The following is a 22,646-nucleotide window of genomic DNA, read 5'->3' as shown; positions in this document are numbered from 1 at the left end:
TGGTGTGCCATGGTGAAATTGAACATGCCCTTTTACATGGTACGTTCCATCAAGGTATAAATTCACAACCGTATTCTCAAAACTTTGAGGAAGCTAACAGACTGTTCTTTCTGTCTTTGCCTGTAGAGCTACGCAGTACTGTGTTTTTATGCTTCACTGCCTGCTTTAAAAGAAGCAGAGTTGCTGTGTTCCTAGCCGAGGTCTTTGGAAGGTGAACGGTAATTGCTGAGGGATGATTTAGCCTGACGTTGGAACAAAGCAGCTCTTTTGTTTTAATGAGACAGCACTCCATTCTTTGCGAACCGTATTGTAGAAATTAACCTGACACATGATTGTAACATGTAGTTTGTATTCGGGTATTTTTATGAAGCAATCGGAGAGAGAGAGAGAGAGAGAGAGAGAGAGAGAGGAGAGACAGCTGCTCCCTGATGCAGGTGATGTTCTATAATCCTCAAATGGTGACCTCCACTGCCATGTTCCAATGGGGTACCGCAAGATATACGCCACCACACTTAATTAATATTCATGAGTCAAGCGAGGAGGTCAAACTTGGCCGCCCGTCATGCTAGACGCATGTAAACAGTCTTCTAGCAAAATGGCTACTGCGCTAAATCTACTAATTCTGTCCGAGAATGATCTCCCTGGTGCCAAATTCACTGGTATAGACGTCGAAGAACATACTAATGTTCAATTAAGGAGATGGCTTGAGTGTTCGATGGCTGAAAAAGACGAGGAAAAGAGCCGACCTGATCCAGAGGTGACGTTTTTTTTCCTCCTCCTCAAAACATAGTCCTACGCAACTGACACTGACATTCTCCAGTTTCAACAAGCTATCCTTCCTTTACCACCATATGCCCCGTCTGTCATATCTGGTTGTCTTATGTCTTTGACATTTGTTGGCGGGTAAATAATTGTTATTGCTTTGTGTGTGTGTGTGTGTGTGTGGGTGTGTGTGTGTGTGTGGGGGGGGGGGTGTGTGTGGTGATCGCAATAGAACCAACAAAACTCGCTATATCCCAATTATTTCCCACCCAGCAAAAATTGGTTGAAATGACGTAGAAAAGATGTTGCTGGTGTCCGTCCAAAAGACGTCTGAATTAGGTTGAAAAGTGAAAGGTGAAAAGACGTCATTTTCGAGACGTTGAAAAGACGTCCTTAAAAAGACGTCATTTTACAGTCTAAATTTGGTTGAAAAGTGAACCAAAAAGTCTAAATTTGGTTGCCAGGACATCACCAAATTATTCATTAATCGTAATGATTACAATCTAATAAAATATTTAATCACAAAGTCATGACTGGATTTTCAATCAAGAATGAGGCTTTTTTTTAAGTACATTTATTGTCAACATTACTATGAATAACAAATACATCATTTTCTATCTTTTTCAAAAATGGGCAAAAATATTAAATATTAAATAAAAACTAAAGATGAACAAATCATTTTTAAGAACATTATAAAACATTAAAACACTTGAAAATGTAAACTTCTAAAAATATCAATTAAGGTTTTTTTTTTTTTTGTAGCCTCTGCACCCCCCAGACCATGCAGGGGCACGTTTCAGATGGTCAGCCATAGCATTATATATTTCATGTTCTGTGGCATTCCATCCCACTTTTTGACAGCAGCTATAAACACAAAGAAACAAACTAAGCAAAAAAAGCTTTTATTCCTGAAAACTGACATGTAGTTTTTTTGTAGATTGGCGCACTTCTGCTCGGCGTAAAAACGGGCGCATTTAAATTTTTGAGTTAGTGCAACAAAAAACTGTTAGGGGACGGGTGCTCCTTTCTGGGCTTTCTGGCGAGCACAGCTGCCGCACCTCCAGCGTATGCATCTGGCAAACAGAAAGCAGACTGCCCTCGGCCTGAGCGGGCGGATCTCAATTTTCGTGCTGGGGCAAGTGAGTCCAGCGTGTTTGTGAGCGCTGCGCTTTTTTTCCCTGGTCGTAAAAAGTGCACCTGCCGCGCCGATCAGCGCATCGCCAATTTGGTGACAAAAAGTAGACTCATTCTAGATCGCCCAAAAGGAAGTCAATTTTCAAGCGCACATTTGTGCATTTGATGGAGACGCAAGCAAACAGATCGGCCGCCCCGGGCAGACGAGTGAGGTCATCTGGTTCATTCAAATTTTGACAAAAGCGTGGGACATCAATCTGAATAATTGTAAAAATCTATTTATTGAACGGATCATCCTATAAATGTTTTGGGTGCAAGGTTCCATTCCCGATCTTGTGTGTGTGTGTGGGGGGGGGGGGGGCGTGTGCGTGTGTGTGTGTGTGTGTGTGTGTGTGTGTGTGTGTGTGTGTGTGTGTGTGTGTGTGTGTGTGTGTGTGTTATTCCCAACAGGTAAAATAACAGGTATAGTACTTGATTAATTGTTTGGGAACATACAATACCTGTACATTTTTGGTCCTGGACATTGACACTGCGTGGAACTTAAAATTACACAATTCAGATTTTTTTGGGGGGGCTCTCAAGTCACACAATACAGATCTGTATCACGGTAGCGTAACGATTACCTGGGTGTTTTCTCTGCTCATTGCATACATTTGACAAACAAAGTCATATCAGATACTCCAAGTTTCAATTGAAATGCAAATGGAATGGAAATTGTAAAAATCGGAATTGGGATCTTTCGAACGTTCAGTGGAATCGAGCTTTATTGCAGAAAACTGACTACAACTATAACCTAATTTTTGACAGAATAGTTAAAAAATATATATATTGCCATTTCTGTGCTGACTGAATACCTAGAGAGCACAAAATCTCTTCTCACAACGAACGATGTCAAGGATCCCAATGATGTTAAGGTGTGCCCATAAACATTTGTGGGGCAAAATAAATCAAGTTTCTAATTGATGATTCTTGTTTTGACAAATGCCGGGTAAACCTGTTTGACTGGATTGTCCAAACTGTACAATAGAGTTTGGTGGGAGGGACATAAAAAACGATGTGCTTGTTTACTGGAAATTGGCCTCAGCCCTTTATTGCCATTGAACTATTAAGTGAATATTCATCAAACCAAGACATTCCATGCTTCCAAAATCCAGACCTATGAAGGTACGCCTGGATGAGTCTAAAACTTCCAAGCACCCTGATCCTTCTGAGATGCCATGTTAGCAGAGGAGTAGCTAGCGTTGGTCACCTGCAGCCAACTTGACAGTGAACATCAGCGAGATGGAAGATTCCAGTAGCGGTCTGACAGGCAGATGAGGCTCCTCGAGGAGTTGAGACCAGAGAAAGAAGAGTGTTAAATTTCTCAAGTTGTAAAGGAAAGTCTGAATCGTTAGCAGTGGTGGAAGTTAACAGATGATCAGCTGGTAACAGTAAGTTGCTCAGCGTAAGGTGTCCTGTTTTTTTGCCATATGTATGTCATTCACAAAGTTGTCATAGCGATTCATATGATAAAAGAGAATTTAACTGTTAAATGTGTTCCTGTTTACTTCAAAATTTACATTTGTGCTCTCATTCATATCTGCATTTAATTGGTAGAAGGCGTGTTTACATTATACCAGAACTAGCACTACTTCCTGCTTCCCTGTCTAAGAATCATGGGAAATGTAGTCCTACTGTTGTTTCCTGCATGTTTCCAATGCGGGACTGGCGCGAGATAAACTACACAATAGCTGTCGAGGCTTTGACTTTAACGCTGTTGAACTGTCAACCAAGATAGCATATAGCATTAGCTAAAGTAACAAAAACAAAAAATAAATCACCAAATATCAATATGATCAAGGCAATTATAAACATTTTGCAATACTTCTGACCGCCACCTTTTTCATCAGGGTGGAAAAAAATTATCTAAGAATCAGACTACAAAACCTGAAGTTGAATTTTCGGCTATTTGTGTCCACACATATAGGTTATATCATGAGATTCTCACATCTAAACCTCCTCTGTTGCCATCATTATCCCTTGCAGAGCAAGCAAGGTGATTTTTCGCAAAGGATTCTTTCTCTCTGACTTATTGTATTCTCCAGTTCACAACACATAAAATAGGTGGTGGGGTTTCTTGATACACAGAGAGGATCCTGAAATGGTCAAATCACAAACATAACACTGTGTTGCTGTGCTTTGGAATGATACACGCTGTCCCTCTGGCGAGAAAAAGGTAATTGTGTGTGTACGGCTGGTCGTACTCTATCCTTCCCTTGTATCACGTGACCACAAACCGAGAGTTAATCAGTACTGAGCTGACAAAGAGCTCATTTGTGCCTGGTTGTCACGTCTTTCAGCGCCATTGAGAGCCACCTCAGCCCTGACACGCATTGTTTGTGGTGGAGAAAGCTATCAGAGGATCTGCACGAGATTAGGGCTGGCAACTGTTCCCTCCGTGGCTTCCTGTTTTGCCACAAGAATTCTTTTGGTGGGTGCAAAAAAAAAAAACAGCACAAATCGGAGCGTTAACTCTTTCCTATCAGTTTTGTGCTTCTCAACTTTGCCAAGCGTAAAGATTGCTTCGACAGTGACAACTTCATAACCAGACAACCGCAACATCTTGATTTCGATCTTAGGTTTCTGTTTAACACAAAACATGTTTCTTATTTCTCTTCTACTTGACTTTCCCCTCCACATTTTCTCCCTCGTAGGTTACATCGTCTCCCTTCCCTGCATCTAAATTGCAAATGGCAGCAAAGTCGACTGGCGGCGCAGCCTCTCAATGTCATTAGAACTGACCCTGTGGATTAACTGGAGGAGAGAGACGGTGCGTAGAAACTACAGATCAATAAGAGAGCTTATCTTCGTGGTTATTTTACTTCACTTTGGATTTAGATCTGCCTCACCAAAATATCTACTCAACTGCTGTATCAAAAGCATAAAAAAAATAGCAGCATGGTTCTCCCGCATAAAACTCTTCACCATTTCCTAAATTCAGCCACGCATCCCTTTTCTTCTGCTTTTCAAGGTCAGAGGTGAGTTGGAGCTTGTCGCAGCTGACTTTGGATGAGAAGCGGACCACACGATGGACTGGTCGCCACCGAGTAATAACATATACAAGCAGTCACAAACTTACCTTGGACACTTTTGAATCTTCAAATAACTTGAGCTTTGGAATGTGGTATGAAACGGCAGTACTCAGACACGACGCAATCATGGAAAGATCACGCAAACTCCACAAAGAAAAGTCAAAACTGAGATTCAAACACAGACAGAATGTTCAACTTTGAGGCAGAGACTAATTCCAACTTATTTCCACTGCAAACAATTCTCCAAATAGGGGCTGTAGTATTTAAGCTTAATAGGCGCTAAAGAAATGTTAAACAGATGAAGATTTGGCAAACTTGCTAATGAGTGTTGTAAACGTCTTCATTCTTGCAAGGATATGTATTTATGGCGGTGTACTTTTCGACTGACCATCATAAGAGGTCTTAATGGATCAGAGGATCAAAAGCGAGAGAAAAAAATATTTAAATAAATAAATACGCATAGCTGAGTCTGATTGCCAAAGGCATCACATCTGGCGTTTAACTGTCAAATAACACGAAAAAGTGTTCAGGGTAGCTATATTGCTGTGTTGTGTGTGGTAACTGTGTTGTCAGATTTAATGGGTTGCAATAAGCATTTTATCTCCATGTTGTGCCCCATAAACTAAATTAATTCAACTTCTGCTTATGAAAGAATACTGCATAAAAATGCATTTGGAAATATTACATTGATGTCCTTTAAAAAGGAACCTGGTAAAGCGCGCGCGCACACAGGAGGGCACACACGAATGTATGAATATCATACAGTACTAAAAGGTCAAGTTCACTGAGTCAAAGACAAGCGGCGTTATAATAAAGTATATAGTGCCATCTAGTGACTGAAAATGTCAATTAAGATTGCTTACTGTGGTTCCCAACCAGTGTTCTGTGGCACCAGGCGCAGGTATCCAAGCAAAAAAAAAAAGGGGGGGGGAGGCATCTACCGCCAGAATTAGGCTACATAAAAATGACAAATTCGTCCTAAAATTATTTGTTAATGTTTATATCCATGCCATCGAAATCACAGGTAGAATAACTGAATGATCTTCAATGAGATGTCAGCACGTATAGTCTTATTCCCATGTCAAGGCTTCCTGTGAGAATATTAGCATCGTGTTCAATCAAACAGACTCAGAATTCACACTCTGGTCCTTTTGTGGCTAAAAAGATCATCGCTATTTGAGTTTTCATCTTCTTGCAAAGGCTGATGAGGCTCCCTTGTCAAAACAGCACCACCTTGTGTCGGAAATAGTACAATAGAACCCAACAGTTTGTTTACATTCTGGACACATGAGCGCAGTTTAAAAATATATATGCCGTAATTGGTGCACAAGGCTTTTGGAGCCCAAGCAGGCACAGCGGCGCCAGGGTCAGCATGGATGGGTCAGCTGCAAGGGTCCTACTTGTCCCCGCCCACTTCGTTCTGCGTCTGCGCAGTAAGCGCAACTTGTAGGACAGGGTGTGGTGAGCATGATACTAGATTTGTTTTCTTTCGGGGTTTTTTTTTCTCAACAAAGACAGCTTGACATATCAAATCCCTGTCAATAAATGACACACCTTGCAGGAATCAAACACAAAACTGTTTATTTATTTTTTTTTAATTACAATTTAAACTTTTAAACTAGGTCAACGATGTTTGAAAAAACCTTAAAGGACTTTAACATTAATTTTAACGCTCTGAATGAGAGCAACACTTTTTCCAGTGGAGACCTGATGACTGGACATATTTCCTTCGAGCTCTCCAAGGCGACAAAGATTAGATCAATCACGATGTGTTTGACGGGAATGGTACACGTACACTGGTCCTCCGGAACTGGGAAAAATAGAAAAACGCGTAATGCAAAGATTGACTTCTTCAATCTCAAAAGCACGATTTTGCAAGAAGGAGGTAGGTGACTTCCACCCTCTGCACCACAAGATTGTAAACTATTCAATGCACGATTGCTCCAACGTAATTATGCACGTTACTACAAGTGTATTTGATAATGAGTATCGCAAACTGCTCGGCATCATATTACCTATCTAGTGGGTGGTAATTGAGAATTTTGTTTCCACTTTATATAGATTTACCGTATGGTAAAGCTACTGAGTATTGTGTCATAACAGTTTTTTTCCGTTTGTAGCTGTCGAGGGTGGCGGCACTCTCCCTCCTGGCAGGCATGTGTATTCATTTACATGTCAGATCCCGCAAGGGTAAGAGCCTCTTGTGTTCCTCCTGTATCTACTACAATATGTTGTCGTTATTTGTGTTGTTCCTACCTACTTATATGACCCTAAAAATGAACTCAAACTAAGTTTGCCACTTCACATCCACAATGTCAACTTCCTGTTTAAGTGCATCCCAAGCCGTTGAACAAGTGTACCTAATGAAATGGCAGGCGAATGGACTTGAAAATGATGTCCTTATCGACATGCAATCGGTTCCCTAGGAAATTATTTTCCTTCATAGCAGTTATGTCTTTTGTCATGTAACATCATGTTCATCATTGCAGAGACTTCCCATCCAGCTTCCATGGGCGTCACGGACAAATCGTCTACAACCTGACAGTGGGCATTGACAGGCCGTGGCACATGTCAAAGGATTTTGCGACACAGTTGAACTTTGTGCACCACGTTGATTCTAATCGCCCAGAGCTAATGGTAAGTGATAGTTTGCATGGTCATCAGCAGATGCCTTTTAGATACACAATATGGATTGTTGGATTATTAAGACCACAGTTGACATCGGCCATTATACTTGGATCTGCAGAAAAAATACACAGTGTCGACCTTCAGTTTGTTCATAATCAAACTCTTTCACTCATCATGATGCCCACTAACCAGTGTAAACTAGTCATGGATGAAGCACTAGGTGGCCACATTTCCTGTCTGTTTGTCTTATGTGATTACATTCTATGAGGCAACATGGTATTTATTCTAGCAGAAATCAAAGCAAGACTTTTTTTTTTACTAGCTTTTTACCCACAAGTTGACAACCAACAATTGTAACTATTGTTTACATTTTGTGTTTATTTACTATATTGTTCGCATTTTGTATTCATTTAGCCTAACATGCATATTTTGGGAGTGTGGGGAGAAGCCGGAGTACTCGGAGGAAGAAAAAAATGGAGAGAACATAAAAACTCCACACGGACGTTCTATCGGAGATTCGAACCGAGATCTTTCTGAGGCATATTTTTCACCAAAATTTGAGCTACTTCCTCAACTGTTGTTGTTTTTGTGCAGGCTTCCCTCTCAGGCTCCAACAGCATGAACGTGTGCTCCCTTACTTGTGCCTCCGGTCTTATCACAATGGAAGGCAGTGTGGAAAAAAAGGGCTTCACACGAGGTCATGTTCAAACCCTCCCTCCATTTTGCCTGAAATGTCCACTCTTTGAATTCATCTTTTTACCCTTCTTGCAGGTGAAACGGTCCGGATCATTTGCGACTTCAGCAACGCTTCAGCTTGTAAGGTGACTCCTAAGGCCAAGCTGAAGCAGAAGCAGCAATACTGCACACTAAAAAGTGCCTACCAGAGGAAGTTAATCGTGAGGAACTTGGACTCTGTGACTGGGCTGCCCATCAGCGCTCACACCTCAGAAACGCGCACCGAGATGATGGTCTCCATTCCCGCGGATTTGTCACCCACCATCTCCAACTGCAGCCTCCTGCAGGTTGAGTACGAAATTGAGGTAAGAACGATCGACTGGAACAATTTCAAGTCCTCTTCAATGCAGTCTTTTGATTATTTCCTGTTTTGTGTCTTTTGTAGCTGAGCCTTTGTCTAAGAGCTTCCTCCGACCTCACCCTGCTGTTTCCCATAGTCCTTTGCGACATCCCTTTACTTCCACATTATTTAGACTAACCTTTTCAAATGCGTTTATGTGCCATACAGATTCAATGCTTTTTGAGTTTACAGTCCAGTCATTCTGCGTGGCTGGAAGTGCTTTCTACCTCATGAGGATTATTACCTTTTCCACTTGGTTAACATTGTAAACTATGCGAAGTTTGTATTGAACAAACACTGCTTTAGGATTTCCTCAAGTGTATGTTTTGCAATATTTTAAAGCGTTTAACAATGTGTTTGCACAGCCAAAACATATATATATATATATATATATATATATATATATATATATATATATATATATATATATATATATATATATATATATATAGACATAATTCGATACACTTGTACCTAATCGAAAGAGTCAATACAAGAGCTGTGCCAAAAAGTATTCCTTTATAATTGTAATCTTGTGCATTGTTAATTTTAATTGTGTGTTTTTAACTAATTTGCTCCCAAAAACGTATAAACACGTTCTATTTTAAATACTGCCATGGTCCCCAAAATATATTTATACTTTTTCACAAGTTGTACTCTCATTCTTATCACTGCAGCAATGCTTGTTAGTTTGTTTTTGTTTTTATGTAACTGTTATGGAGCACCTTTAACTGTACCGTACAAACTCAAACTATGAAGTGCAGTACAAATTTTGTACTTAACAGTATTAAAAATGTTTTGTTATTTCCATGTCATGTGTTTCTGTTACCAGATCATATTGTCTGCCTTTTGAATTTAGTTTTTATAAACAAAGTGTAGTACATGTTGGTAACCTACAGGGGCAGCATTTTGCTTAAATCATTACTTTCACCCACATTCGTCCAAACTAATCGTGTGAATGATCCCTTTTTTTTTTTAAACTTCCCATTTTTTGGCACATTTCCACATAATTCATCCGATTCTCGTCATTCCAATTTTAACATTTTCCAAATATTCACGCCATACCCACAATTCTCAATTTTGCACCCTAATTTCCCCCATTCATTCTTAAAGGCAGATTCAACATTACACCTTTACATCATTTCAAAGTGATATCCAAAACATTTAACACATTCATTTCTGTTTAGGGAGGATTATTAGCCCATTCCGTACTTGATTCTTCAAGCCTTACTTCATACCCTACTTGATTCTTAACACCTTACCCCTTTCTGCTTTTTTCACTGAAATGTCTACATTTATTCATCGATTCAAACCGTTCCAACTTTCAACTGTTCAGCGTTTACCTTCCGACTACTTTCATTTCAACTTTAACATGTCATTCATTATACTTCAACATCATTCAATATCATTCCAGAAAATTCTTGTTTTTCATTCAGCCTTCACACGCAATTTCTTAAGAAATTGCACATTGTCTAGTTAAATCCATTATACTCATTATGATCATGCAGTGTAGTACTATCGCGTGTGTTCTGCTGTATAAATTTTTGTTGCACATCACACAGAAACAGAGCAAAAACATACAAAATGTTATGAGTGATTGAGCAATGTAATGTGATTTCATACCATGTAATCATGCAGGGCACTATATTATTTATCACCTATCAGGTAGATAGTAGCCTGTAAAATTAAGGTTTAATCATTACCCAAACTCATCATAACATCAGAACATGATAAACCTTGCTCCTCATATCTCACTGGACACAGAAGAGTTTGCTTCTCTATTGGATCCTTGTTATAGTCATGCAATCTGTTATGTCAAATAATGTTAGGAACTTTTCAGTGGAATATAACCCTATCAACCAAAGCAATGAGTTCACCAGTGGGGATTACATCGCGGGGCGTATTGCATTCGAACTGACAACAGACTGCAAAGTAGAATCACTGTGGGTCAAGATGAAGGGAAAAGCAAAAGTCAGATGGGTTGAACATTATGGAAAAGCAGTTGTAGTATACCAAAACAAAGAGAAATATTTCAGCATCAAGACGTTTGTCTTTCAGGAGGGCTATGGTAAGTCAACCTACTGAAAATCATGTCTATATTTCTTTAGTATCGCAGTGACTTGGATTTTGATTTAGTCTTAACTGCAATTTGAATGCATGTGTTTTTTTAGGGCTTATTTTAGAACTTAAACTTCCAGCAGAGACAAAAAGTTACAAAAAGACAAAAAGAGTAGTAATAATGGATGAAAGAGAGAGGCAGTTACATTTGTAGGGTTCAGATGTATTTAGTTTGTTTTTTGTCATCTTTTGGTATTATTTCTGTTCTAACTTTTGTGTGTAAAGCATTTTAATTGAATCATTATTTGTGCAGTAGTAGAGTGCATTTTTAAAATCAATTTTTTAAGGGGGAATTATTATTTTTTAAACAATATATACAATTTGTATGTTCTATGCACCCTCACTAGTTAACGTCACATGACCAAACCCAGAAAACAGGTGAACCATGATTGGTCGTTACCTGAGCCCTTACTATGATGTCATTTTTTTACATCAAGTGGCAAAATGGTTGCCCCCTTAGATGGAAAAAAAAAATGGGTGGATTTTTCTGCTTAATTCATATTCCACAAACACAATACTAAACAGAATGCTGTGTTTAGCCTTGTGGGGGCACATACGCATATTGTAAAGGAAACTGTTGACTTGACTCCATCTTTGAGTGCAAGGGCAAGGATCAAACATAATGGCAAAAAATATGTGAAGTAGAGTTGTGTTTAACTTTTAAGTAAGTAACATTTGAATTAAATCTTGAAGAACTGTTTGTTTTTAAACGTTGTATTTAGGGACACATTTTATTTAACTTTTATGTCAAATCAATATTCATTATAATTAGAGTAGTAGATAGTAGTTTTTTTCTTATGTTTAAGATTTGTGTTAATGTTCAACTTGTACATATTACATAGGCTAATGTTACAGCGGCTTACAATATTAAAAATACTTTTGAGGAATAAAACATCTACATTCTTTATTAGCTTAGCTTTAAGTAGTTCCATACTTGTCCAAACATGTAGGCATGCAAAAATGTATAGTTAAAAATGCGATAAATAAACGTATGATTTGAGAGTCATATTACAGTTTGACGTTTACATTTTACAGGTACTAATGTCACTCAGGGTTCCCACACGTACCCATTCACCTTTCAAATCCCCCAACTGTGAGTTTCATCTATGTTCAGTTCAAAATACTGCGATATCAATTTGAGATCGTGTCGATGTGCTGCTACTCGTTAAGAATCTTGCAATATTTTTGCCCAACTTTTATCTCCTATCTTGCAGAAACCTGCCTTCTTCATTCAAGGGTTCGCATGGAAAAATCAAGTACACTCTGGAGGCAAATCTGAGCAGGTCCATGAGAACTGACAGCAAAGCCAAAACTCATTTCATTGTCATGAATAAAAGTCACAGTGACCCAATGTTGACGGTAAAGCCATCTTAAATGTCACGATATCATTGAAGTTGCTTTGAAAATATGGCATCAGCACTGTATAACTTCTTCACAATCCCCACCTCTCTTGCCACCCCCATCTTAGTCTCCACGGCAAGGCATCACTGACAAGAAAATGAACTTCTTCTCTTCAGGCACAGTCAGAATGGAAGTAAATATCGAGAAAACCGGATATTTTCAAGGTAAGATTGAGGAAATTCACTCTTACACCCTAATTAACCCGACTTTGAGATTGGTGGGTTTATTAAAATTCGTATTCATTTCTGAATGCACATGTTATAAACCAATCAGCAGCTCTTTCTTTAACTGCTTCCATCTGATGCTATTGGGCACTCCTTTTTGGGGCAAGCTGAATAACCCAACAGCATATTTGAACAATGTTCTGAGTTTCCAAATGGTCGCAGTGAAGAAGTGCATCCTATAATCACATATACAGTACATTCATAGATTTCCATTTCCAAAAGTCTACACACCCTGTTTAAATGCCAGGTTTTTGTGATATAAAAAGAATGAGACCAAGATAAACCATCTCACAACTGTTTCAGCCATTAACATGATCTAAAAAATGTACAATTCATTTGAGAAAAAAAAAAGAATTTCAAAGGACTTTTCATATCTACTGTAGCTCAAAGTCCCCTTTCACTATGATAAGGTCTTTGGATAAGGTATTAACTCATTAGACAAGGCGCTACTGTATTAATAATAATTTGGGTGGTGCGGAAAACAAATAATGTATTGACATTGAATTGTGTGTTTAAACAGCACTCTGTACACAGCCACACCCGGAAATCAAATAACAACTCTACTCCTCACTCATATGTTTTGTTATGACAGATATTTCAATCCTTATTTTTTGCAGGGGAAGGCATTAAGGTGGTGGCCTATATTCTAAACAAATCATCTCGGGGTATCAGGCCCAAGTACTGCTTGTATAAGAAATACAGTTATTTTGCAAGTAGCAAGAGGAAAGTTGAAACCAAGAAGATCCTAAAAGAGGTGGGTGAGTCCATCCCTCCGTCTGCAGGTCAATCTGTAACCAGGATCATTACCATCCCTCCCACTACGTGTCCGTCCATCTTAAATTGCAACATCATCAAAGCAGAGTACCGACTAAAGGTGTGTACTGATTGTATATGTTTAGAATATGATGCAATGTTTATATGACTAATTGTTTTTCCAATAAAAATCAGATTTGTACGGATGGATTCAAGTCAAATTGAGCGTGTGGTAAATTGTATAATTTTATAAATGTCTCTTTCAAAACAGACGCTATGGAATCACAAAAATAATTTTAAGCAAAATAAATACATGTATACAAAAAAAATTAAATGATACAATTTCATATTATACAATAAATTGTTCTTAGGTGTACCTGGATGTCAAGTATGCCTCAGACCCAGAGATCAAGTTCCCAGTGGTTGTCTTGCCATCTGTCCAGGGATCTGCTGACGAGCAATTGTCCATGAAGGCTGGCTTTGAACACAATTCAAACACGGGTGTCAACATGAACTTCATGCAGGAACCAACCGCATCACCTCCCCCACCCTATGAGGATTACGTGACGTACCCGACCTTAACTGGTTTTGATGGGAAACCTTAGAAGTTACTGTAGACAGCACAGTTAAATTACAATAAGTGGCTAGCACATCACAGTTATACATTCTGAGTTCCAATCTCACGTGTTGAAGAATGTAAGTTGGCCAAAAAAAGGTGAACGTGAGTGTGAATGTTTATTTATACATGCACTCTGATTGACTGGCAACCACACCAGGATGAAATCCTCATATCTGTTTTTCAAGTCCTAATGAAGAACTGCAATTTTTCTTAAATTGTTGTCATAGTTAATGCAGTCTTGTATTATTTTAGCTCGTGATTTAATTAAAAACAATTAAAATGGTCAAAAATAATTCATATAGCCTATTTTACAATGTTGTGTTACATTACATTATAGTCACCAAGGTAGCAATGCTAGCACGAGAAAAGCTAGCATTAGCACAGTAAAAAAGGTTGACATATTAGCCACATTTGCTACCTATCATTATTTGTAATGGAGTGTTACACTAAATCTATCAATTAGAATTTTTTTTTTTTATGTAAACAAAAAAAGAGGTAATGAACGTATTTGTTGAACAGGAATGTTGCTAATTCCGTGACGCTTCCCAAGCCTCTCAGCTGTCCGAGGTCCCTTTACTTTGTTTCTGTATTTTAACATTTAGTCATTTATTTATTTTGAATTTTGGCAGTTGTGGTCCTCATACCAATGAACCAAACATGCATGTCGTTGGAATGTTGGAGGAACTCAACACACAAATGCGCATGGATGATGGACAGCATTTAAGGTCCACACAGATCAGCCAGACCTGTGATTCGTACCCATGTTCATCACCATGCTGCCTTCTTTCCGTTGTCTTTAAATAATAATTATTTTGGGATCTCATTTATTTGACCAAGTGTACCTTATGCTTTGGCCCATGTGTGTGTAGTGGTATGTTTTTATAGGCCACGTCGTGATTACAAAATTATAAAGTAGATTGAGATTATTTTCTACATGTCAATTAATTTCAATCGGCAATAGTCATAGACACGGTTCGAAAAGCGAAGAATGAACGTTGCTGGATTGCATGCACACGAGTGACTGAAGTGAAGAAATCCAATGGGAGGGTTGGTGGGAGTGGAGTGTGTCGGTAACCACACGATCGCGCCCAGTCCACATAGCGGAAGGAGTTTCTATCGCTGTGGTTTGTGAGATAAGCGAGAGGACTTTTTTATCTTTTCAACCATGCCGAGCACAGTGAAGAGCCTGAAAGTTACTTACAACGACTTTAGCGAAAAAAATACGTTTACTAATGGCGACACCGTGACCGGACAAGTCATTCTGGAAGTGACCAAAGACTGCAAAGCCGAGTCGCTTTACGTAAAATTTAAGGGAAAAGCCGAGGTGTTGTGGACAGAGAGATACGGCCAAACTACTGTTACTTACCACTCCAAGGACAAGTACTTCAGCATTAAACATTACTTTATTCGAGACGGAAACGCCACTGGTAAGTTTTAGGTTTTTTTTTTTGTTTGTTTGTGTTTTTTGCGCAGGGGGAGTATAGGGGTCGACGTTGCAATGAATACATTGCTGTGCAGGTCCAAACTTGTATCATTTCCAGATGCCGAGAGGAACCATGACTGCATTTAACGGAAAATCTGGGTGTTGGAACACGCTGCATTGGAGTTACCGTTATTCGATTTGATTACGAAAACAAACACCACAAAAATGTAATTTTAGCGTCGTGTATTAAGCCTACAACTGTATTTTCTCCGCATTGGTTCATAATAAATTAAAAAGACATTTGAGTGCTGGCACACGTGTTTTGAATTTTTAAGAAGTAGGCTACACTTGAGAGCTGATAAAAGTAGGCTACTAAAGTGTCTTACAAAACAAAAACACGCAGGCAGAAAACAAAACATTATTATTATTAAATATTATTAACAATTATTTATTTTTATTTTTATTAATTTAGCTTTGTCCTTTTATACATGTTCAAAATAAATAAATTCATTCAAAACTTATAGTTTTGTCAACTTTTCACGATACAAAAATTCTGATTATGATGCTATTACCTGTATCAAATATAGTCTACCTACCATACCCCCACTCTTCTCGTCAACATTGAGCCTGCCTTCAGTGTTTGGTGATGATCGCATAGAATGAAATAAATTGGGTATTGTCATTGTACAACAGGTATACAATGAAATATGAACATTGAACAATAAAACAGAATAAAATGTGAGTCAGATGGCAAATTTAGAAGAACAAGAACATTATTTCACTAGTCCAGAAAGTGGTAGCATATTGCACATAGAAGTAAGGTTCAAGATTCACAGGAGTACAAAAGTTGGATAACGACAGGAATACAGTAGCAGTGATTATTTTTTAGTGACTGTGTCATCTTTTGAGTATACAGGCTAAAAGGGTTTTACAATATATTCACAATTTACCAGAAGTGTCAGTTGTATCATCAGTATCATTCCGAGTCTCACTGATACTAAACACCTGAATTGAATGACAGCTAAAAAAAGTATTGTATAAATAGTTTATAGTGGTGACAGTTTTGACACTGGAACTGAATTTCCATTATTTCCTATGGGGAAAAAACATTCTAAATGGATGGACTGCTTTTTGCAAACTGATGTAAATTTATGTGTCAGAATTTATTGTTTCATTGCATTGCAAGTTTTATTTAAAAACAAAGGCATTTTACTCCCACTCCCCTGCATTTGTTGAAAATGTTGTGTTCTTCCTATCAGATGATGATCAATCGCTACTGACCAACCAGCATGGAAAAACATGTACGTATCCAACTCATGTGTTCATCTAACAATACCAGCTGGATTTAATATTTAATGTTTAATTATTTATATGTTATGTTTTTCAGATAGTAATATACTCGCCCTAGGATCTCATGTTTTCCCTTTCACCTTCCAGTTCCCTTTGCAGTAGGTCGTCTTTCGATTGTTTGACGCGCTGAACAAAAAAAATTGAAACTCTTATAGTTAATGGTAAAAGTCTAAACTTTATATGAAAGTCATGGTGGTCTGACCCTCTGCATTAGGGAAATGCCCTCCTCCTTCACCGGATCTGTTGGTAAAATTGTGTACCTCCTGGAAACCAAGCTGAGTAGATCCATGAGGATACGTTCAAAAGATACCATCAAGATTCCCTTTGTGACACAAGCGGTCCCCACCATGTTGGATGAAATCATGGTAAGTGGATGATTGCTGATGTTTACATGTACAAGTTAATTAAGTTACTGACATAATTGCACCACTTTTTTTCCTTTTTTTTTTATTTTTTTTTTACAAACATCTACAGAAAATAGTTTCTTCTGTCTTGACACGACACTTTTTACAGCATAGGAAGACTCACGCCCACTGTAACAGTTTGTTCACCCATGCAACCAATACAAGACATACCAGTTTAAAAATAACATGACATATGGCCATTCTTCGGCCCTCAAAACAATTCTTACTAACTGCTGTACAGACATCAATTAGCCAGTGCAGTCGGGGGTATGATTAGGGCTCCAATAACAAACTTTGTAAACACTAACAGATTAGACCAATATAAATACGTTTTTGCTCAACTACTTCAACCCACTTTAAGAAAGAACAAAGCCAACATTTGGGATTCCTTTCAAATCTACCCCTATCCACAATTGTATCGGACCAAACTTGACCCTCATCAAAGGTTGGGGCTCTCTGAAATAGGGTTGCCATGACACATCTAAAAATACAGAAGAATGAAAACAGTAAACACCATTCACCAAACTTAACTTACCAGTAATCGTCGAATGTATGTTTTGTATTTCCCTCAGACCCCTCAACACGAATCAAAGGATAAAAAAATGCATAGGTTCAACTCGGGAACTGTTGCGATGGATGTCAAGCTTGAGAAGTCTGGCTTCTTGCAAGGTAAGCGCACTCACTGTGACAATGACTAACACAAACGTCAACATCTGGAACGTACAAGTTGAATCGTGCCACTCTGTGTTTCAGGAGAGGGCATGAAGATTTTAGCCTACATTCAGAACAACTCCACTCGCGACATCAAACCCAAATACTGCATCTACAGAAAGCACAGCTTCTTTGCAAATGGGAAGAGGAGGCTTGATACTAAAGACCTCTTCAAAGAGGTGGGGGAGCCGATTCCGCCATCGGTCAGCCAAACAGTCACAAGGGTCATCACAATCCCCCATGATGTGGAACCTTCCATCCTCAACTGTGAAATCCTCAAAGCAGAGTACAGAATCAGGGTAAGCTTCTTTTTTTTTTTTTTACTTTATCCAATAATCAATGATATATTTAAACACAAATGGCCATTGCTGTATTTATCATCCTGTCAAGATATATTATTGGGATAGAGCTACCAATATTCTTCTCTAGCATAAATCGAACTTGGTTCAGAGGAATTAGATCGTTATTGTTGAAGTCCGAGGTTCAGGGCAAAACAATGAGCTCTTGCGCTTCTTTCAAAACCAAAGGTGTTTGTTGATGGAGATTTGTGGAAGCCAATTGCGTTATGATAAAAAGTCAAACTTGTAAAGTTTTGAAAGGCAGAATTCAGCTTTCTCTCAATGGCTCTTTTCCCCACAGGTTTATTTGGATGTAAAGTACGCTTCAGACCCAGAGCTCAAATTTCCCATAACCATCCTTCCAGCCGCTCAAGCGACCGCCATGGCAGCAGGCCTGCCTGCTACATCTGCCGGATTTGAATTTGGATCATTTGGATACCAAAACCCACCTGCCTGGGAAACATTTTCACAACAGCAACAACCCCAACCTGTCAATCCCCCCCCTCCTTATGAAGCTTATGGAATGTACCCTTCCTTGATGGATTTAGGTGGTAAACAGTGATCAATAATGACATTCTCCAAATGTCACCGTCACCAATCACCTGTTTTCTGGGTTTGGTCATGTGACATTCACAAGTGGAGCCCTTAGTTGGGGTTGGTTGGTATCTGCAAGTTTGATAAATGCATAATTTTTTTGTATTTACACAAAATCTTCATTTCAGAAAGAGTTTTGAACCTTTTCTGCGGACAGTTGATAAATGAGGCACGAGAACTGGTGTCACAAAAGATCAGTTTGAAGCCCAAACTTCAAGTTTCCCCTTCAGTCTGGGCCGGCACGAATACAAAGAGATGGTGCGGCGCTTGCTTCGTTCAGTGCGTGAGAAGAGACAAGAGACGACTGTTGGCTGCTTCACCGTGACAAAGCGCTTGAGTTCCTGCTCCAGAAGAACATGGCTTTGCTGGCGCAATCTTCCTCTTCAACATCCAAACGTTTCAAATTTCAGTTCTCAACAGTAAATAGCCGTTTTCTGTAGTCCTTTTCTTCTTCTATTTTCGGACATGTTATTGAACCAAACTACTTAACTGAATCATAATTAATTGATATTTGTGCATTTTCTGCACTGTCAATTTGAACTAATAGCCTGTTTTTTTTTAGAAAAAGGAGTGGAAATTAGAACATGGTTTAATTGGATAAATCAAACAAATTAGGGATGTTTGATACCACTTTTTTCAGACTGATACCAGTAGTAGTTTTGAGTAGTCACCATTATCGATACCGCACTAGTACCTTCGATATATAAAATGCGGGTGTATACAAACTATCATCTTTTAAAAGTGATTTTACGACTGCTACTGTATGTTACATTTAGCTCATTTTAAATCTTATTGTGTCTTTTCAGAATGGCTCTTCTTTCTCTTTTTTTTTACGTGCGTGACGTTGGCCCACGCAAAATTTGATGTAAATAGTCTGTTACGTTTGTGCTGCGTTTATGCCATAAAAAGTTTTGTTTGTGCTTGCAGTGATTAGAATTTGTATTTAATTTTTTTACCTATAGAGCATAAGTAATACATTTAGTGTAAATGTGAAAACATTTCTCCTACTATTACCTAAGCATTGCCAGTCAATATTCATAAGTAAAATGCAATTCACTGAATGCTATTTTATTTGTCATCAAACTGAAACGCTGTGCAAATGTTTTTTGTTTGTTGTTGTTTTTAATTCATGTTTGTGAATGAGAAATTCATGTCTGGAGTCTGGACTTCATTAGTTTATAGACTATGGTCTGTCATTAATGGGCAATGCAATTATAGGCTATGTAAAGTTATGTTTATTTTGTCTTCAAGTAAAAAGTAACTAGCTATACTATTATTTCAAAAAAATTGTGTGCGTGTGTTGTTTTACAGTATTTAATTTTTGTTTTTGGTTCAACCTCACCCCACCCAATACATAAATGTGAAATAACCTGACTAACTTTTTTTTATTTCTTTTTATTATTATTATTATTATTATTTTTAACTTGGAACGGCAAAGAGAGGGAGAGCAGCACAGTGGTGCAAGCAAGGAAAGAGGGAGGGTGAAGTTGTGCGAGCTGCGGGGAATTCATGCACGGAACCCCATCGCGCATGCGCCAATGCAAGAGCGCCTCTCACTCACACACGCAATAGACGTGCAGTCGGCAGATAAGGTGAAACTACAGCTTGTTTATCCATTTGAACTTAACATTTTGTATCTCTCTGAAAAATGACCATCACTGATTTCTCAATTGAATATGACGCAATCGATCAACAAAACGTCTTCACAAACGGCGATACTGTCAGAGGAAGAATCATTGTGGAAGTGTTAAAAGAAACTACGATCAAATGGATAACTTTGACAGCCAAGGGAAAAGGAGAAGCCCGTTCAACGAATGAAGACAGCAGTTTTAGTGTTTATGAGAAATATTACGCCATTCGACAGCAAGTCTTGGAAGAAGCAAGACAAGACGGTAATGTATGACTTTTAATTTTTCCTCCGAGAAGCATCTTCCTAGTGCAGTTACTTCACGAGAGTATACAGAATGTTGTAAACTTTGATTAATAAAATGTGCAGGTACCAAAGTTATCGCTCAAGGAAGACACGTATTTCCTTTCTCCTTCAAGATTCCTGATAGGTATTTGGTTATTCCTGTTTTGCCCTTTCACGCCCTGACTATTTTTCAACTCGTTTGTGTGCTCTTTCATTTTCCTTCATAGACAAATGCCATCATCGTTCAAAGGCAATTTATGTAGAATTGTTCACAAGCTGAAGGCACAGCTCAAACAACCAAAGAAGCTGCCAAAAAAAGCTGAAGCCGACTTCAAATTTGTCTCCAAACCAAATATGGATATTGCTGGGCTTCTGGTAAGAAATGTTTTCATGCATGCATTAAAAGTTAACACATGCCTTAACAGGAAGTTGTTTTGTCAGGTGCCTTGGCGTGGTTGTACTAAGACAAAGGTCAAATTACTTGGCTCGAAGACAGTTAGAATGGACGTTTACACAGACAGAATTGGATACAAACAAGGTAATCATCTACTGCTAAAACGGCCAGGTTGCATGTGTTTGTAAAGTTACAGCTCTCTCTGCTGGTCAACTTATTGGCAGGTTTCTATTTTAGTTAGGCATGTTCTTAGCCCCCTATGCTTGTTTTAAGACCCACGCTCATTTAACTCAAACAACACTTCAGCTTTTGTTCCCCATCATCACATGTGGACCTGACACAACTTGGCAAATAATATTCTCTGTAACAGCACCAGTTAATTCTAAACAAGCCACACCACACAGTTTTATAATATTATACATATTTTTTTTCTTCTCGTCATAGGCGAAACAGTCAGAGTACGAGCCGAAATTCTAAACCAATCAACTCATTCAGTCACGCCAATATTAAAGTTCTACCTGAAGGAGATTTCCTCTGGGAATGGTCTGCAAAGTATTGTTGTAAAAAAGATCCTCCAGCTGGAGGCCAAGGAAGTTGCAGCCAGTAGCAAGGACACCGTAGTGAAGGCGATCCCCATCCCCAGACGACTACCGCCCTCCATCTTGAACTGCTGCATCTTCAAGCTGGAATACGAGCTGAAGGTAAACCACGCAAGAAAAATGGACGCATATGAAAATGGATGTTTCTAAAATTCAACAATCACCATTTTGACAGGTCGGTCTGAATGTCAAATGCACAGTCGACGAGGGGGTCAAAATTCCCATTGTTGTCCTTCCTGACATACGACAAGAGCCAAGTCGAGCGGTATTTGATGTCCAAGCGGCTTGGAACACCAACCAACCAAGCTTGAGCAACGCACCCCAACAACATGCAACTCCCCAACCTTTGGACTCGCCTCCTTCTTATGAAACCTTGTTCCCTTCCTAGTAGTGTGTTAACGACATAATGGAAGGAAGTCGACCGGTGGTTTGGCAAAGTTTCAAAACAATAAAGGAATTATGGTTCGGCGCGCCGACCACCACCACCACCACCACCACCTCCTCTGTTAGTCACTTTCCATCATTTAGTGATTGTAATAGATACAGTTTTTGTTCATTTGAACATTTCCATTGATGACTCCGTTGGCAAAACAATGCCCATTCACACACAGCTTCACAAGTAAAGCAAACAAACAAACAAACTGAGCACAACAAAACAACCGGGACGGACCGAGTGAGAGGATGGAACTTTGAAGCAAGCATTTCAGCGACTGTTTTGGAAGAGAACATGTTTTGGTTGGAGTTGGTCTCCCTCGGCAGCTACTGGAATCTTTTTTTTTTTTTTTTTTTTTTTTTTTTTTTTTTTTTTTTTCCTTTTTTTTTTAAGAGCTCAGTATTGTTCATTCGGAAATGTCATCATCATTGCTCTTTTTTTTTTTTTTTTTTTTTTTTTTTTTTTTTTTTTTTTTTAAATATATATATATATATATATACACATATATACATACATATATACATATATACATACATACATACATACTTTTTTTTTTTTTTGTGTGTGTGGGTGAGTATGTGTGTGTGCGTGCGTGCGTGCGTGTGTTTGTTAGCTCACCAGAAAACCTATTAGAAAAAAAAAATCTTATACCGTTCACCTAAATCGAACACCAGGAGACCCGAGGGGACCGAAGAAAACCAAG

At 38.6% G+C, this 22,646-nt stretch overlaps 4 protein-coding genes across 4 annotated transcripts; all 4 read left to right on the top strand.

Moving 5' to 3' along the window:
- Positions 1–6,386: 6,386 nt before the first annotated feature.
- On the top strand, positions 6,387–9,480 carry LOC147173766 (arrestin domain-containing protein 3-like). The gene is made up of 6 exons (XM_086076816.1): positions 6,387–6,852; positions 7,088–7,157; positions 7,457–7,604; positions 8,190–8,292; positions 8,367–8,635; positions 8,716–9,480. Exons 1-6 carry the CDS (start codon positions 6,597–6,599, stop codon positions 8,806–8,808), a joined length of 939 nt encoding a protein of 312 aa, XP_085932942.1. The 5' UTR covers positions 6,387–6,596; the 3' UTR covers positions 8,809–9,480.
- A 2,347-nt stretch (positions 9,481–11,827) lies between these two features.
- Positions 11,828–13,808, top strand: LOC147173765 (arrestin domain-containing protein 3-like). Its single transcript, XM_086076817.1, has 5 exons — positions 11,828–11,881; positions 12,003–12,147; positions 12,257–12,353; positions 13,031–13,287; positions 13,538–13,808. Exons 2-5 carry the CDS (start codon positions 12,076–12,078, stop codon positions 13,769–13,771), a joined length of 660 nt encoding a protein of 219 aa, XP_085932943.1. The 5' UTR covers positions 11,828–11,881; positions 12,003–12,075; the 3' UTR covers positions 13,772–13,808.
- A 1,050-nt stretch (positions 13,809–14,858) lies between these two features.
- Positions 14,859–19,979, top strand: LOC147173764 (arrestin domain-containing protein 3-like). Its single transcript, XM_086076815.1, has 7 exons — positions 14,859–15,212; positions 16,468–16,509; positions 16,596–16,656; positions 16,773–16,923; positions 17,535–17,631; positions 17,716–17,972; positions 18,313–19,979. Exons 1-7 carry the CDS (start codon positions 14,951–14,953, stop codon positions 18,571–18,573), a joined length of 1,131 nt encoding a protein of 376 aa, XP_085932941.1. The 5' UTR covers positions 14,859–14,950; the 3' UTR covers positions 18,574–19,979.
- A 188-nt stretch (positions 19,980–20,167) lies between these two features.
- Positions 20,168–22,277, top strand: LOC147173763 (arrestin domain-containing protein 3-like). Its single transcript, XM_086075914.1, has 6 exons — positions 20,168–20,497; positions 20,602–20,662; positions 20,745–20,892; positions 20,959–21,055; positions 21,356–21,612; positions 21,686–22,277. Exons 1-6 carry the CDS (start codon positions 20,254–20,256, stop codon positions 21,896–21,898), a joined length of 1,020 nt encoding a protein of 339 aa, XP_085932040.1. The 5' UTR covers positions 20,168–20,253; the 3' UTR covers positions 21,899–22,277.
- Positions 22,278–22,646: the final 369 nt, after the last annotated feature.

This window comes from Leptonotus elevatus, chromosome 5 (genome assembly GCF_054856555.1).
Source record: "Leptonotus elevatus isolate MCC_2025b chromosome 5, RoL_Lele_1.0, whole genome shotgun sequence".
Classification (NCBI taxonomy): Eukaryota; Metazoa; Chordata; class Actinopteri; order Syngnathiformes; family Syngnathidae; genus Leptonotus; species Leptonotus elevatus.
The sequence above is the reverse complement of the archived record's forward strand: the minus strand, read 5'-3'. Positions and strand labels throughout refer to the sequence as shown.